This window comes from Brachyhypopomus gauderio, chromosome 2 (genome assembly GCF_052324685.1).
Source record: "Brachyhypopomus gauderio isolate BG-103 chromosome 2, BGAUD_0.2, whole genome shotgun sequence".
Taxonomy (NCBI): Eukaryota; Metazoa; Chordata; class Actinopteri; order Gymnotiformes; family Hypopomidae; genus Brachyhypopomus; species Brachyhypopomus gauderio.
In genome coordinates, this window is record NC_135212.1 from 43,019,512 (window position 1) to 43,036,390 (window position 16,879).

Genomic DNA, 16,879 nt, shown 5'->3' on the forward strand with positions numbered 1-16,879 from the left:
GTGAATTTCATTTCTTGAGAATGCTTCGTATACAAATGGTGAAATTGTGGTGTACGCAGACACAGACATCACAAGGGGGAGTCCGTCCACCACGCACAGCGACCGCTGGGTCACACGTTAAGTTCCCCTGGGCCGCGTTCCGACACACACTTTACGAGCCTGCCGTGTACCTGCAGACACAAATCCTTATGTATGACGGGATTAAACGTATTTAGACTAATCAGTAGTCCATTCAGGGGGACAAGGTTAAACGGAAGAGGTTTTAGACTACACGTTGATTCCTCGCAGCAGATTTCTGCTACGAAAGTTTCTACTCTCTCATTGAGGAAGGACTTTATTCCAGGCGTCGAGTTAGCGAGCTGACACTCGCAGCCTCGGCACGGAGGAGAGCGGGGTTTCCTGGGGTACGTTTCTCAACAACTCGCTCCGAGGCACGATGAGGGACCAGAAGGAGACTGAAGAGATAACTAAAATATTAGAAGAAGCCCCCTCCGCGCGGAAGGCTCTTTTGGACAACTATAAAAACCTGTGCGAGCTGGCGGATTATTGCGAAAAAAACTATGTTCAGGTAAGCTACTTTAGACATCTCTGCTGCATGTGACCTGTAATTGCTTCACTTAGTATTCGTGAAACACAAATTATTGGTCTTTCAAAAAGCTTTCATTTCCAAATTGACAATTGAAGTCTGCGAAATTGACGTTTTGTTTCAGAAATTTACTTTTGATTTCATAACAAGCCCGAATGATTAATCATAGCATGACATTTCTATCATAACAAGCCCGAATGATTAATCATAGCATGACATAGTGATTTTAGACTATGTACACTTTATAATGGCACTTTCCCAGTTATCCCAGTGGCACATAATAATAATACTACACTTTATAATTACACTGCACCAGGCCTGCTCATCGTGTCATTAAGGCTGAGCATGACTTGAGAGGAAGTGATCTGAATGGGTTTCACTCTCAGTCAGCTGCTCCCTGTCACTAAATAAAATTAAAAGACAATGTACAGAGAGAAAAATAAAACATTTGCTCTCTTCTGTCCAAGCAGCCTGTGATCTCAACCTCTTTGTTCTTGTCACAGGCAAATGTTCAGCGAACATGTACTTAAAAAAATTATTCACCAAATGTAAGCACAAGAGTGGCGACGAGGTGTGACCAGAAAGGGAACTTGAGACTCAATAGGAAACGTTAGAGACAGTCATACAGTCTACATGCTGCTGCAAAGTCTCAACACAATTGACTAAAAGTCAGCTAAAAAAAATCTCTTCCTTTTTTAAATGGAATTTTAATGTGACTTTAAGTCTCTTGCCTGCTTCCACACTTCCAGGCAGGTGGGGATGCCAGCAAAGCTTTAGAGGAGACCAAGGCCTTCACCACTCATTCACTGGCCAGTGTGGCCTATCAGATCAGCTCCCTGGCTGCCAATGTTATCAAACTGCTGGATGCCCAGAACTCACAGCTCCGCCACATTGAGTCCTCTGTGCACCTCATTGGACAGGTACGTGCGTGTGAGCCGGATCTCCTCGTCTGCTTTCACTTCCCTAACGCTTTCCAGGGACTGCGTGAAAGCTGCGTCCATGGTGTAACGATTACGTTATCGCAGCTTTCACTCATTGCTAGTTTACGATTCAAAGGCTTAAAGCTGAAATGTATTTTCCCCGCTGTGTGTTCGAATGAGTCTGACTGTAAGCGACCAGCGTGAGCATTCTGATTCCAGTGATCCAGGCCTTTCTGGGTTATGTAGGTATATTCAGGCTGGTGTTAATGCATGCTGCAGGGTTACGTCACACAGCTTGGCTTTGTTCTTCTGGTTAACTGAGCACAAGACAATGTTAAGGGAAATCATCACAGATTCATTTGTGTTTGTATTATTCAACCTTAACTGAACTGGTGAGAGGGAGTCCAGGCTTTCTGACATACACAGCACTTCCTGATTTCCAGAGTCTGTTGATGTTTCTACCGGTCTGCTGTGTCATCATGCCTATCTTAAAAAGACACTCTTCCTTCATCGAATCAATGTGACAAGCTACATCAGCATGTTAAAAAAAATGAGAATTAGAGGACGCTTTACCAAATGCTATAATTTATGGTACATTGTCTTAAATTTATTTCGAAAAAGTGATAAAAACACTTTATTTGATGTGTATCTCAAAATTCAGTAAATACCACAGTTCTAAGCTCCAGGGGTCTGCAGCAGGGGCCCTGTTACTAGGGTAACAGAAGCCAGCTCAAGGGTCTTCAAGCCCCTCCCCCTCCGTTCTCTAGGCTCCTTTCTCTGGCAGGGACTTCAGCGTGCCATTCCAGACACCCCCCACCCTCCCCTCGTGCCCAGCCTGCTTAACCAGGTCACCTGAGGCGGGCCCATGGATTTTGGGGGGGGTGTAAGGGGGAGCCTGAGAATGAAAGGCGCTGTGTTCTCACCCTCAGGGGCTAATACTGCCCCTGATTGATGTTCTCCATTGTCTGCCATGCACCCAGGAAGGGCATGAACAAGCCAGCCCAGAGTAATGGGGCTGTTTTCCACCCACTCTGAAGGCCTGCAGAAGGAAGAGAACTTCGTGATTTTAGGATATTAGGATAATCTGGTAGCAGGTGCAATGTTAGCAACTCGGGCTGTTTCAGAATACTTTCCGCTCATGTGAAAGACATAACGTGCTCTGTTCAGATGAATAAAAGAAACGAATTAAGTAAATGTACTCTTAGTTAAAATCCAAAAGGACTATAGGCATCTTCACTCAGTCATCTCAGTTGGGGATCCTCACCCAGTCATCTCAGATGGGCATCTTCACCCAGTCATCTCAGATGGGGATCCTCACCCAGTCATCTCAGATGGGGATCCTCACCCAGTCATCTCAGATGGGCATCTTCACCCAGTCATCTCAGATGGGCATCTTCACCCAGTCATCTCAGATGGGGATCCTCACCCAGTCATCTCAGATGGGGATCCTCACCCAGTCATCTCAGATGGGGATCCTCACCCAGTCATCTCAGATGGGCATCTTCACCCAGTCATCTCAGATGGGCATCTTCACCCAGTCATCTCAGATGGGGATCCTCACCCAGTCATCTCAGATGGGGATCCTCACCCAGTCATCTCAGATGGGGATCCTCACCCAGTCATCTCAGATGGGCATCTTCACCCAGTCATCTCAGATGGGCATCCTCACCCAGTCATCTCAGATGGGCATCCTCACCCAGTCATCTCAGATGGGCATCCTCACCCAGTCATCTCAGATGGGCATCCTCACCCAGTCATCTCAGATGGGCATCCTCACCCAGTCATCTCAGATGGGCATCCTCACCCAGTCATCTCAGATGGGCATCCTCACCCAGTCATCTCAGATGGGCATCCTCACCCAGTCATCTCAGATGGGCATCCTCACCCAGTCATCTCAGATGGGCATCCTCACCCAGTCATCTCAGATGGGCATCCTCACCCAGTCATCTCAGATGGGCATCCTCACCCAGTCATCTCAGATGGGCATCCTCACCCAGTCATCTCAGATGGGCATCCTCACCCAGTCATCTCAGATGGGCATCCTCACCCAGTCATCTCAGATGGGCATCCTCACCCAGTCATCTCAGATGGGGACCCAGAGACACTAGTTGTAGCTAGTACCCCAGTCACATGGGACGGATGCCTTTTCCTTGAGCTCCTTATATTACAACATTACAAGAAGAGATGTAGTCTGACCATGAACACTAGAGTATATTTATAATATCCCTTTCTGAAAGCATTTGTTAAATGTATTTGGAACTAACCTCAGGGGGGTGTGACACCACTGTAAAGCAGTTCCTTTCTTCTTTTGTGCAGACGGTGGACATGCACAGGGAGAAGGTGGCACGTCGAGAGATTGGTGTATTTACCACGACTAATCGCTACTCCAGGAGCTGCAAGGTCATCCCACCCCCCGGGGGTAAAGAGCCTAAACCCAAATACTCACGCACGCCCATCTCCTACTCCAGCCTGGACTCCGTGGGTCACGGCATGAAGGTCAGGCCCCTCCTCACACCTGTCACATACATATACAGGAAGTGTGGTCAGTTGAAACCCAGTCGGGCGGTGTAATTCATGTGGGACAGCATGCTGGCAAAGTTCTGAATTATTTAATGCCAAATCTCCATGCAGGTAGTTGTAAAAATAAGTATGTATTCATTTGTGTACAACCGACAAGAAGAGGAAAGACAGAAAGTGCGCTAGAATGTGTGAAAATCACACAGGCTCTTGTGTGATTTCTCTGTCTTAAGAGAGATGTGTTTAGCCACATCCTGCATATGGAGCTGCTAGGCTAGCGTCATCTTGCAGTGCACACACATAGTTTCTCATCCCGCACCTCAAAAGAGGACACACACACGCTCACACCCACATACACACACTGAGATGCACAGGGACATTCAGGATGCCCTTTTCATTCTCTCTGTCTTTCATTCTGGTTCTTTGTGCATGTATTCCCATGTGTATATTTAACACACACACACACACACACACACACACACACGCACACACACAGTAGACTGGCTGGCTGGCTGGCGGCCACAAAGCACCGTGGGAAAACAGTGAGAGGCCCTGATTGGTGCAGTGCAAACTAATCTGGTTCAGTGATGCCTTCACAAACCCTTAGTGCATCCACACCAAGCACAGAGACACAGTTACATGAATCGTGCAGTGCCCTAAAGAATCACATTCACTGTCACTTCTGCAAATACATCGTCACAAAAGACTGTTCAAATACTCATCCAAACACTAACCAACTCTCTCTCTCTCACACACACACACACACACACACACACACACACACACACACACACACACACACACACACACACACACACACACAGCCTCAAAAGACTGCCCCTACACTATTAAGCATATTTGAGTGTGTGTATGCTCACCCAACCATCAAATCACCCCCACCCCAACACACACACACACACAAACACGCACACAAGACCATTTCCCTACCACAAAACGGAACTGCATCTTGTAGCAGGAGTTCAAAGCAATAGCGGTTATGAGAGGCTATTCTCAGACTCCTGTTATACTGAGGCTACCTGGACAGTGATTAGTGTTTAAACACTTGTGTGTTGTGTGTCCTTTTCTTTTTAGGATGCCAAGCCACAGGAGAGGAAGGGGACCATGATACGCAAGCAGAGCGGGACCTTGGGGTACGTCATGCGCCGTAACCCATCAACACAATCATATCAACAATCATTTCTGCTATTTCTCTTAATTTGTTCGTCAGGGTAAAAGTTGTGCGCATTCGCTGTCACCTACAACTAACACTTACAGTCATGTGACATTTTTCTCAGCACATTATGAAGTAGTATTTAAGTATAGCTCAATAGTAAGTTGAATAGATTGTGTTAACAGATTATGAATAGACAGATAGTTCTGCAAAGCGAAAGTATTCACAATGCAGTGTTAAGCCTTAACCACTTTCATCAGTTCTCTTTCCTGTGAAACTACGGTGTGTCACTGGCAGGAAGTTCATTTTGTTTTGAACCACCCACTTCCTCTGCAGAAGATGCCTTTAATGGCAACGAAGAAGCCTTCAATGTCAGTTTCTCTGTGTTTGTGTATCAGTCATCGTCAGCATACATGAAAACTAGTGGTTGGCTGTTAACGCCGATAACGGCCCACCACTAATATATTATATTATATTATATTGGGCCGTTATCGGCATACACAGTCACCCACAAAAACCCTCTCACACATGCATTCATATGCGCACACACACACACACACACACACACACACACACACACACACTATCGGCGTTAACAGCCCACCACTAATAAAAACAAACAAGAGTCTGTCTTACAGCCCATTTCTGTACATCAGTCCCTTTGTGTGTGTGTGTGTGTGTGTGTGTGTGTGTGTGTGTGTGTGTGTGTGTTTAGGCATTTGCATGCATATGTAAGTACATATGTGTGTGCGTGTGTGTGTGTGTGTGTGTGTGTGTGCGCGCACATCAATGCATATGTGAGAGGGTTTTTGTGGGTGTCTGTGTATGCATGAATATATGCATCTCTCTGTGTGTGTGAGAGAGGGAGAGAGTTTCTATATCTCTCTGTGTGTGTGAGAGAGGGAGAGAGTTTCTATATCTCTCTGTGCATCCATGTGTGTTATCGCAGGCGGAACAGCCGTCCTACGGAATGTCCTGTGGCACCGTCTCTGTCCCGCGGTCCATCTCAAACCTCCCTCAATGATAAACTGCCCACGTAAGTATTTACCTTAGTGCTATGAGAGGCCTCATTTTGTTGTTACAGTTTATGCACTAGCAGTTCTAATCTAAAATCTGTTGTTTTGATTTTGCTCATGTTTTGATCCATTGTGCGTGTGTGTGCGTGTGTGCGTGTGTGCGTGTGTGTGTGTGTGTGTGTGTGTCTCACTGGCTTCAGTTCCAGCTTTGGCAAGTCTGTCACACCACCCGTTGTCCCCAACTGGCCCACAAGCCCCGACACTGACATCATCAGCACACTGCTGGAGGAGGGGCCTCCAGCACCACCCCCTCTGGAGGAGGCGGGGCCAGAGCCCAATCTCAACATCCCTCCGGCCCCTCCTCCACTACCCTTTGACACCTGTGACCTCCTCCCACCTCCACCCATGTCCCCTGCAGAGGAAACCTTTGAAGACGGTGACCTGGGCAGCATAGTGCCACCTCCACCCGCCCCGCCGCTGGAGACCGGTGGGAGAACAGGAGTGCCTTACACGTGGAGAGAGAGTAGATGAGCTGAGTGAGTTTTTAACACAATGTTTGCTTCTTCCCTGCCCAGTGCCAGAGGAGAACAGCTTGCCAGAGTGCCTCCCTCCACCCACCATGGACAGACTGCAGCTACCTGACCCTCCTCCTCTCTGTGCTGAGGAGTTCAGTGACGGTATGGAGGTTCTCCAGTTCGCCTAGTGTCTACTAGCTTTGTGAGGTCACAGTGTCCCTCAGAGGGGTGGTCACCTCAGAGGGGTGGTCACCTCAGAGGTGTGGTCACCTCAGGCTCTGCAGTGATGTGTTTGTTCCATGTGCTGTAGGCGCTTTGACAAAAGCAGTCAACTTTACTGATTTCTCTTCTTTATACAGCTTGTCTTGAGGTGTCTGTGTGTGTGTGTGTGTGTGTGTGTGTGTGTGTGTGTGTGTGCATGTGATCTGACGTGTTTCTCTATGTGCTGCTGTTCAGCTCGCCGCTCTCGTCGTTCGCGGGCCCGGCAGCACCCACCCAGCGCGCGCTCCCTGTCTCTGAGGGTCCGTGCGGGCCCCGGCGTCCGCACCCGCTACACGCGCTCTCTCGTCCTCCCCCCGGCCCAGTCGCGTAAGGCCCCAGCCGGCACAGCTCCGCCCTGCGCCCCTCCCACTTGGCACTCACAGTGAGCTCACTGCCAGTCCAGCCATCAGATCGAGTAGTGAAATACTGGACCTCTGGTCAACATCCTCCTGAATCTAAGTCTTCATTGAAGAGGTCATGTGTTATTGGGAGTGTAGAACTCACTATAAACATTTGGTATCATTCACAGGGCCGTCAGGGTTGACTTATGCTTCCAGCTCTCCCCTTACAGGGCCCGTCATTAGCATGTATGAGCTGCCTAATAGTACATGGCAGCACTTGGAATTAGACGGGAGTAAGAATATATTTGCTATTACATAAAAAAATATTCTCAGGAAAAAAAAACAACAACCTTGGCCTATGTCATATGGTCTGCATGATTGGTCCATTTCTCTGTGGTCGCCTGTCAGTCATAATCCCCCCGCCCCCTCCATATCCCCCTCCGCTGGCTCCGCCCACTTCAATGAGTCCACTTTGTCGGATTCCTGCCCGACTACAGCACCTTGGTAAGTCCGGCCCACCAGTCTGTGTCTCTGCTCTTGATCACCCTCCTCTCTTTTCTGCCTTTGCTTAGAGCAAAATAGCCTTTCGCTGCTTTTTCAGATGCTAAATTTCTAGAGAATCCAGAAGTCTGCATACTCTGCACTAATGTCATCTAGAGAATCCAGAAGTCAGAATGAGCTGTGTTTTCACATGCTTTTAGACTTGGAGATTCCAGCTCCTCCACCCCCACCGCTCATGGATTGCATGGACAACTTTGAGGACATGCCCCCTCTGCCTCCACCCGTGGACTATGATACCTACGCCCCTGCAGAGTACCTTGAGAAAGGTGGAGGCCTGCCCCAGTAGATACCAACAAGAACACCAGTAGATCCCACCAGTAGATCCCAACACTGTTACTGTCAGCACACAAGCACTCAGGAGTAGTGTAGTGGGAGTGCCCTGAACTCTAGTAGTGTAGTGGGAGTGCCCTGAACTCTAGTAGTGTAGTGGGAGTGCTCTGAACTCTAGTAGTGTAGTGGGAGTGCCCTGAACTCTAGTAGTGTAGTGGGAGTGCCCTGAACTCTAGTAGTGTAGTGGGAATGCCCTGAACTCTAGTAGTGTAGTGGGAGTGCCCTGAACTCTAGTAGTGTAGTGGGAGTGCTCTGAACTCTACTAGTACAGTGTATAACAAATATGCAATTTGGGGGCAAGAAATGAAATCAGATTAACTACTGGAGAGGTCTGTGTGGGCTCTTTAGGAAATGGAGTGTGGGTATGTGGCTTTTTAGTGTGCCATCATTATTTAAAGCAGAGAGGAAGCAGAGATGCCACAATATTACATAGATATTATTCAATTATTTTATGTGAAGCACTTTGAATTGTTGCTGCCTGTGAAAAGTGTTGTACAAGTAAACCTTCCTTGTCTTACTGAAACCTCATTGTAATTTTGTTTTCTGCCAAGTGGTGGCACTGTACAGCTATGACACTGGCAAGCCAGGCGATCTGGCCTTCCAGGTGGGGGATGTGATCTACCTGACCAAGAGGAATGAGGATGGCTGGTGTGAGGGTGTCCTGAACGGTCTGGAAGGCTTCTTCCCCGGGAACTACGTGGGGCCTAGCAGCTAACTCCAGTCCTGCCTTCAGGGGAGCAAGACCCAAGGACGCACAGCGTGGACTGTGACAAAACATCGTGTTGAGCTGTTTAATAGCAGACCGCTGTACTATTCACAGGTCACGCTGTTAAAGTGGATAAGTGCTTTTCAATCGCAGCAAGGTGTGATGGAATGCTTTCTCTTGTTGCTCTGTCACTGCAATGATTACCCAGGAATACAGGGATTTCGTAGACTAATATTTTTTGCTTAGCACTTACCTAGCTTAAAGGTTTATTTATAACAAATTAAGAAACTAAAAGGTGATCCTGCAGTAATGAGACATCTGTGTTAGTTTCCATGTGGATCATGTGACCATGCTAAAGTCACATGGGTGTTGGAGTGTTTTCTTAAGCGCCATAAAAAATATCTTAAATATCCTTAATTTAATTACTATGAATGGAGTGGTTCAATACACAATCACCAGACATAGGCCTGTAAAACCTGATTTCTTTATTAATTTATGTTGTGCTGTGTATAGCTGAAACATTTTTAAAGGACTTTTTCAGAATTTTGAATATGAATCTGTGTTCATAACTGGCCTGCGTCGTGAGTTCTTTGTTAACCAATGAGAACATGAGACTTACAATATTTATTTTAGTTTAGTTTATTCTTTCTTTTCTGTTGAGATGATTCTGTTGAGATGATTCTCTTGGTGCATGAAGTGAATCAGGATTCAAAATACCTCTGTCATTCTTGGAAGTGGTCGTCATCATTGCCCTTGGCTGACAAAGGGCTGACATATTCAAACAGTTGTCTTTAATTAAAGCTTGCATTGTATGTACAGGTGCTTCTCAATAAATTTGAATATCATCAAAAGTTAATTTATTTCAGTAATTCAATACAAAAAGTGAAACACTTATATCGATTCATGACCGAGTGATCTATTTTAAGTGTTTATTTCTGTTAATGTTGAAGATTTTATGGCTTACAGCCAATGAAAACCCAAAATCATTATATCAGAAAATTAGAATATTATATAAAATATTTATAAATGTTGACCTACCTAAAAGTAAGTACAGTAAATACTCAGTACTTGGTCGGGGCTCCTTTTGCATGAACTTCTGCATCAGTGTGGCATGAAGGTGATCAGCCTGTGGCACTGCTGAGATGTTATGGAAGCCCAGGTAGCTTTGATAGCAGCCTTCAACTGGCCTGCATTGTTGGATCTGGTGTGTCCCCCATAGATTCTCTGTAGGGTTTAGGTCAGGTGAGTTACCTGGCCAAACAAGCACAGTGATACTGTGGTTATTAAACCAGGTATTGGTACTTTTGGCAGTGTGGACAGGTGTCAAGTCCTGCTGGAAGATGAAATTTCCGTCCCCAAAAAGCTTGTCGTCAGAGGGAAGCATGAAGCGCTCTACAATTTCCTTTTGGTCTTGATATAATACACTCTTCTTAAGGTGCGTTTTTAAGGTTTTATTATCAGATTAAAGTAAATGTTGCATTTCATTTGGAAATCAAGGTCTGGAGGACGAGTGGAGGAGAGGTACACAATCCAAGCTGCTTGAGCTCTAGTGTGACGTTTCCACAATCCATGATGGTTTCACCATGTCATCTGCTGGTGGAGGTCCACTGTGTTACATCATATTTCCAAATGTGCTCATAATGTCAGTTAGAGAATGTGAAGTAAACGGGTGCATTTTGAGTAGGTGAAGGAGAGAGGGGTGTGTTTGATGAGCTGATGACAGGTGTAGAAGTGTTTGCCCCGCCCCTCACCTTCGCATTATTTTGGCTCCATGAGCATTGGAGGTGCTGTGTCTTTAAGCAACATGGTGTGGTCATAAACTCCTGCTTGTGAACCATCAGGCTGGAACACCCTCTCCCAGATAAGACCTGCTCCCAGAACCACTCCCCGCCCTACTGCGGCACCTAGGTCAGTAAACAACCCACGGCCCTTCAGGTAAGACGCCTGCTTATTGTTTCCCTTGACTAGAAGTTCTCAGGTTTGTGGAGATGTGTTTTTGTCAGATGCATTCCAAGTGGTCTGTGGCTTTTGTGACAGATTTGTGAAGCTCATGGTGGTACACATGAATGGGTTTTGATGAGACGTGATCACATGGTTCGGGGAAGAATTGGGGCAGATCCATAGTTTAGACGTACCTGTTAACAAAATGGAAACTACAATCATGTCATTTTTTCCCCTCAGTTGCCAATACTAAATGCCCTCAGCCACACAACCTACAGGAAAACATCAGTCGAAGTTGTTATATACTGTATAAATCCTGTTGTAAAGATGTGTCAGATACCTTTATTTTCTGTGCTATTGGAGAGAACTCTATTTCAGGAGTCCTGGTACTCCTTGTTCCTGGCTTAGATGTTGCTTCTTGGCCACAAGGACAAGTTCTTATGTAAATGTAACTGCACACTTAACTGCACACTTAACAGTACGAACACTCTAGCCAAGATGGCAATGCCAGCGCTGGCCTGTGATTACAGAAAAAGCACTTAAAAAATGTAAACATTCAGTAAACTAAAATCTCCTATTGTTTAGACCCTATTGGTTAGACCTTAAGTTTAGACTCTATTTGTTAGACTTCATGTTTAGACCCTATTGGTTAGACTTTATGTTTAGACCATATTGGTTAGATCTTATGTTTAGACCCTATTGATTAGACCCTATGTTTAGACCCTATTGGTTAGACCTTAAGTTTAGACCCTATGTTTAGACCCTATTAGTTAGACCTTAAGTTTAGACCCTATTAGTTAGACCTTAAGTTTAGACCCTATGTTTAGACCCTATTGGTTAGACCTTAAGTTTAGACCCTATGTTTAAACCCTATTGCTTAGACCTTAAGTTTAGACCCTATGTTTAGACCCTATTGGTTAGGTCACTATCCAATCCTATATGTTCACTTTCATTTGTACCTTTTCAGACAAAAAAAATGTGCTGTAAAAAATAACAATATAGTTGCAAAAGTTCTCTTTGCATTCTCTTAGCAAAAATCTCATTGCATTGAAAAACAAGACTCATGAATCCCAGATTCATTATTCGATCTCTGTGAGGTCTTGGAGAAGCGCTTGCTCATCCAACCTGTGCTGTCTCATGGTCTTGTTCATTGTCCGGTTGGAGAAAATATGCACTCTTGCTTGAGTGAGACCGCTAAACGTTCTGCTAAATGTTCTGCTAAACGTTCCCAGAATCTCAGAATCATGCTCAGAATCGTCTCTCCCCTGCAGCCTCACGGTGGGTCAGTCCTTCAGCACAATGGGCCTCAGTGACCCGTTTTCTGTGTTTCAGTAAGTGATCTTTATCCTTCTGTGTTTTAGTATCATTGTGATATGGTGGATGGACTCTAATCCCTATACCCACTCTTCACACGCCCAAGTCCCTACTGTCCCCCCCACATACCCCCACCATCACATCTCCCCCACACACTCAACCTACCCACCATCAAATCTCTGTCACACACACCCCACTTACCATCGCATCCCCCCTCCCTCCGGCAGGATCTTTGTGCCCATCGTGGCCTTTTCTTTCATCATCATTTGCTGCGTCTCCATATGTAAAGCCTTCCAGAGGGCTCGGCGCGAGAGGGCGGAGCAGATCCACACTGTGCCCAGTCCATCAGTCTTCGTCCTCCCAATTCCTGTGGCCAATCAGGAGCTGCATGAGGGACCCCCACGCTACAGCACGGTGGACCACTACAGCGCTCCTCCCCCTTACGATGAGGTAACGCCCTCCACATACTTACATTTACACACACACACACACACACACACACACACACACACACACACACACACACACACACACACACACACACACACATGTACAGAGAGAGAGAGTGTCTGTCCAGTGTGTGTGTGTGTATATGATGGCACCCTAAAAGCACATTACCTAGAGCACATACTATCAAAAACATGTACATCTATGGGATAAATATATCGTTTGTAGTATGTAGTGGTCTTGGGTTTTTTAACCTTACCAATACATTATTGGACGTGTTGGGAAGGGTAACACTCACAAGTGTCTTGGCATGAAGTTTCTGTGGAACATAGGTGTGTTAGCATCTGCTCATTCTCCTGTGTGTGTGCCCTCCAGCTGGAGCTGAAGCCTGACTTCATCCCATGTGAACCACCTCCTGCGTACACAGAGAGCACGCCCTCGCCGCCCTGCGGCCCCCACACGGCCCACACACACTCCTCTGTACAGCCGGAGAGTTTCTAGCAGCGTGAAGACACAATCACATCTGGGACGCCAGCCCAGGCCCACACCACGGCGACACAACTGGGATTCTTCCTAGGAAATTGTGTAAATATTTGTAAATGGTATAAATATATTTTGTCAATTTTGTTGTTGAACTTGTAAATAATAATAAAAATGTTAAATCGAACTTAATGTAGTCTTCAGTTGTATGAGCAGTACAGTATGGGCACTATCCAAAAAGACCTTCCCCAAAGGTTCGGGATAATGACACTCCACCAAAGGATGTGAACACCTTAGAGCCTGATAAAAGCTAACAATGTCTTTTCTATGCAGTTTCCACATCCAGAATTGTTAAACATTGACCTGTAAGTAGTGACTAGCAATTAACCTACTGTCTCTCCTGAGAGTTTCATTTCTCAATCAAGCCCTTCCCCCCTGCGGAGGCCTTTCTCTTGTGGACTAAAGTCCAGCAGAGTTCATGGTTTCAGCCTTGTGTGGCTCTGCAGCACAGCCTGGATCCAGCAGTGTGTGTGTCCAGCCCGGCTACTGTGTAGTCCAGCAGGACTGTGTGTGTCCAGCCCGGCTACTGTGTGGTCCAGCAGGACTGTGTGTGTCCAGCCCGGCTACTGTGTGGTCCAGCAGGACTGTGTGTGTCCAGCCCGGCTACTGTGTGGTCCAGCAGGGCTGTGTGTCCAGCCCGGCTACTGTGTGGTCCAGCAGGGCTGTGTGTGCAGCCCAGCTACTGTGTAGTCCAGCAGGACTGTGTGTGTCCAGCCCGGCTACTGTGAGGTCCAGCAGGACTGTGTGTGTCCAGCCCGGCTACTGTGTGGTCCAGCAGGACTGTGTGTGTCCAGCCCGGCTACTGTGAGGTCCAGCAGGAATGTGTGTGTCCAGCCCGGCTACTGTGTGGTCCAGCAGGACTGTGTGTGTCCAGCCCAGCTACTGTGAGGTCCAGCAGGACTGTGTGTCCAGCCCGGCTACTGTGAGGTCCAGCAGGACTGTGTGTGTCCAGCCCGGCTACTGTGAGGTCCAGCAGGGCTGTGTGTGTCCAGCCCGGCTACTGTGAGGTCCAGCAGGACTGTGTGTGTCCAGCCCGGCTACTGTGAGGTCCAGCAGGGCTGTGTGTGTCCAGCCCGGCTACTGTGAGGTCCAGCAGGACTGTGTGTCCAGCCCGGCTACTGTTTCTCCTGTGTCTTGTGGCTGGGTTTTGCCCTTGGCCCTCTAGCCTGTGGTATGTGCCGTGAGTGCAGCTTATCTCTGGTGATCTCGTCGCTGTGTGATTACAGACGTTTGTGATTAGTTACATTTGTGACCTCCTCCTTCTGCCAAAAATTACTGAATGTTAATATGAACAACAGATTAATGAAAGTCAAAAGGTTGTTTTAAAGTAGGTCATTAATACATGACAAAGTAGGTCATTAAAACAGCACATAAAAATTCTCAAGATTCTGAGATACGGATGCATTTTATTATATATTGCTAATCTCCACATTCTGACAACCATCAGTACGCTAGGGCTGTATGATGAAAGACAGCCTGCTTCTTCTTTTAAAGATGAATTCATGACCTGTCTAAAAGGGACATATGGCCACCAGGTAAAAAAACTAATAGCAATATGTTGTTTTTATTGAGGTAAAGATAGTGACAATGAAATGTTATAATGGTGCAAAGTACAAAATGTCTGTACAATATGTCACAGCAGTCAGTGAACACAAAGCATTGTGACACACCCTATTAACTTATATAACACACCCACAGTGACATCATTTCCTCCATTAAAATCACCTGACTCATGCTGAGTGGAGCGTTTTTAATATGTAATGGGGGTTCGTTCTGACCATTTTGTAATATATCAGGGGCACCTTTGTTGATGCTGGGTCGTCTCCTAGTTTGTCTGATTCTGCTTGTTTTCATCTCCTCTCCTTCCCTCCCCAGACAAGCATTACCCTGTGAACTAGCCAGCACTCATGGCCTGCTCGTGGTACCAGTTCACCAGCTGCGACAGCTTACACAGGTGAACAGGGCGTATTGGGAGGGGATTAAACTCCTGCTGGACGTTTGTGCTGTAGAGAGAGCTCCACCGTCTCTGCACTGTGTCGATGCTTCTTTCTGCCATTCATGTGTCTCCGTCAGAGTCAGCAGGCAGACGGAGGTGATACAACCCTGCAGAAGCACAGAGAAGACGCCAGGCTCCCGTTGAGCCATTACAGAAGACAGCTTATCCTTTAACAGAGAACATCACCTTTTACATCAGGGTAATTGCACCTGAGAACATTTCACTTCTTGTGTAAATCTGAAGTTTTCCTTCCAGCTACAACTTCCTTAAAGGGACACTCCTGCATTTCTTAACTCTTATATAACACATCTGTATATGGATGATTACCATCGACTATGTAGACATGTTTGTATTCCTTTTTAACAGACAAGAAAAACAGTTGAAGGGCAGTTGTAGTTTGTTTCTTCCTTTTTCATTCTTCCTTTTTGGATTTTAAGGAACACAAATATGTCAAAAGATTATCAGTGGGAATCCACTATATTTATATAATCCACTCCATCTCCCCACACAAGCCCCAAAGACAAGTTCCTGAGAGGAATAAATAATAAATAAAGCTTTATTTACTGCATCAATCAACACACTCTGAACAGAAACCACACAGGAGGGAAAAACCACACAACATGACTCAGGAACCTTTTTTTAATTAGACATAGAGACAGTACAAGACGGTTGTTTTCTGCCGATCACACAAAAATAGCTTAACATTTAATTTTATTTGTATTGGCACTGTGGGAGCTCTTCAGCCATGTTGATCTTCATGTCCTCATAATCAGGTCCTCCTGCATCCAAGTTGGTGGTCTTCCACTTTTCAGAACCATCATGGTTATGGTTAGCAGCATCTGACAGGAATTCCCTTTTAGAGTCAAACTATGCTGAATTACTGAGAAAGGGAAAAGGTGAGGGGTTAGGAGTGGATGTGCTGGAGGCTGGCTGTACAGAAGGGAGCCTCAGGAATGCTGTAGACATTAGTGTCCACCTCATCACGAGACAGAGAGCTCTACTTCTCCATCCTGAGCAGTGCCTTACACGCGTCAGCATTAAATAAGGAATTCTGCCCCCTTGTGGCTGTAGTAAACATTGTAGCAAAGTACATAAGGTTTCTGCAGATATGGGGCATTCGACAGAGGTCCTTCATTTCTAATTGTACACACACACACAACAGGTAAACTGACATCGCTTTTTCTATGTTCTCTTACAGAATATAGTCTAAGTGTTTGTGCTCATACATCCAGTAGAGACTGAATCTCTGTGGAAGGTCACTTGGCCTTTACTGTAGGGTGTAATAGCCACGATCATTTTAACACTTGCTGTTTTGCTAGTATCTCTTTGGGCAAGAACCCTTGGAATGTGTTGATGGTGCTGCACCAGAGGAGATGACGAGGGAGTCTTCATGCCATAAAGAGGGAAGCAGAGGACATGCAGGTGATCTTGGGGTGTCCAGCCCATCAGGGGAGAGGAACTGGTGGAGGCTGATCTGAGCACAGAGCAGGTTCTGATCCGCAAAGCCCCCGGCAACAGAGTAGCCAAGACAGCCTAGCGGCTTTCTGTGGATTCAACATGTGTGTGTGTCCACACTCTTGAATTACTGTAGCTGATGGGTTTAAATATTAAACTGAATAGTCCTATTCCTATAGTCCATATCCCTAGGCTGTAGCCATTGGGCTAATGCTAACCAAAACATACAACGAAGCCTCTTCAGGTTATGCCCAGTGTGTTT

General features: G+C 46.2%; 2 protein-coding genes across 5 annotated transcripts; both read left to right on the forward strand.

The window, feature by feature from the left end:
* Positions 1 to 93: 93 nt before the first annotated feature.
* On the forward strand, positions 94 to 9,780 carry abi3a (ABI family, member 3a). Of its 2 annotated transcripts, XM_076996702.1 has the most exons (11): positions 94 to 568; positions 1,336 to 1,506; positions 3,823 to 4,002; positions 5,116 to 5,174; positions 6,144 to 6,230; positions 6,411 to 6,697; positions 6,786 to 6,887; positions 7,182 to 7,313; positions 7,736 to 7,831; positions 8,029 to 8,154; positions 8,770 to 9,780. In XM_076996702.1, exons 1-11 carry the CDS (start codon positions 437 to 439, stop codon positions 8,931 to 8,933), a joined length of 1,536 nt encoding a protein of 511 aa, XP_076852817.1. In that variant the 5' UTR covers positions 94 to 436; the 3' UTR covers positions 8,934 to 9,780. The 2 variants fall into 2 exon arrangements, with proteins under 2 accessions (XP_076852817.1, XP_076852814.1); XM_076996699.1 differs by lacking the exons at positions 7,182 to 7,313; positions 7,736 to 7,831 and having other exon boundaries at positions 109 to 568.
* A 133-nt stretch (positions 9,781 to 9,913) lies between these two features.
* On the forward strand, positions 9,914 to 13,216 carry LOC143508211 (uncharacterized). 3 transcript variants are annotated; one of them, XM_076996719.1, is made up of 4 exons: positions 9,914 to 10,859; positions 12,137 to 12,196; positions 12,407 to 12,629; positions 13,002 to 13,216. In XM_076996719.1, exons 2-4 carry the CDS (start codon positions 12,165 to 12,167, stop codon positions 13,125 to 13,127), a joined length of 381 nt encoding a protein of 126 aa, XP_076852834.1. In that variant the 5' UTR covers positions 9,914 to 10,859; positions 12,137 to 12,164; the 3' UTR covers positions 13,128 to 13,216. The 3 variants fall into 3 exon arrangements, with proteins under 3 accessions (XP_076852834.1, XP_076852828.1, XP_076852822.1); XM_076996713.1 differs by having other exon boundaries at positions 9,914 to 12,196; XM_076996707.1 differs by having other exon boundaries at positions 9,914 to 12,629.
* Positions 13,217 to 16,879: the final 3,663 nt, after the last annotated feature.

Coding starts and splice junctions, on each gene's coding strand:
- LOC143508211 (XM_076996707.1), top strand. CDS start 12,246: ATGGACTCTAATCCCTATACCCACTCTTCACACGCCCAAGTCCCTACT. Junction 12,630..13,001: donor CTCCTCCCCCTTACGATGAG/GTAACGCCCTCC, acceptor TGTGCCCTCCAG/CTGGAGCTGAAGCCTGACTT.
- abi3a (XM_076996702.1), top strand. CDS start 437: ATGAGGGACCAGAAGGAGACTGAAGAGATAACTAAAATATTAGAAGAA. Junction 6,698..6,785: donor CGCCCCGCCGCTGGAGACCG/GTGGGAGAACAG, acceptor TTCCCTGCCCAG/TGCCAGAGGAGAACAGCTTG. Junction 8,155..8,769: donor TGCAGAGTACCTTGAGAAAG/GTGGAGGCCTGC, acceptor TTTTCTGCCAAG/TGGTGGCACTGTACAGCTAT.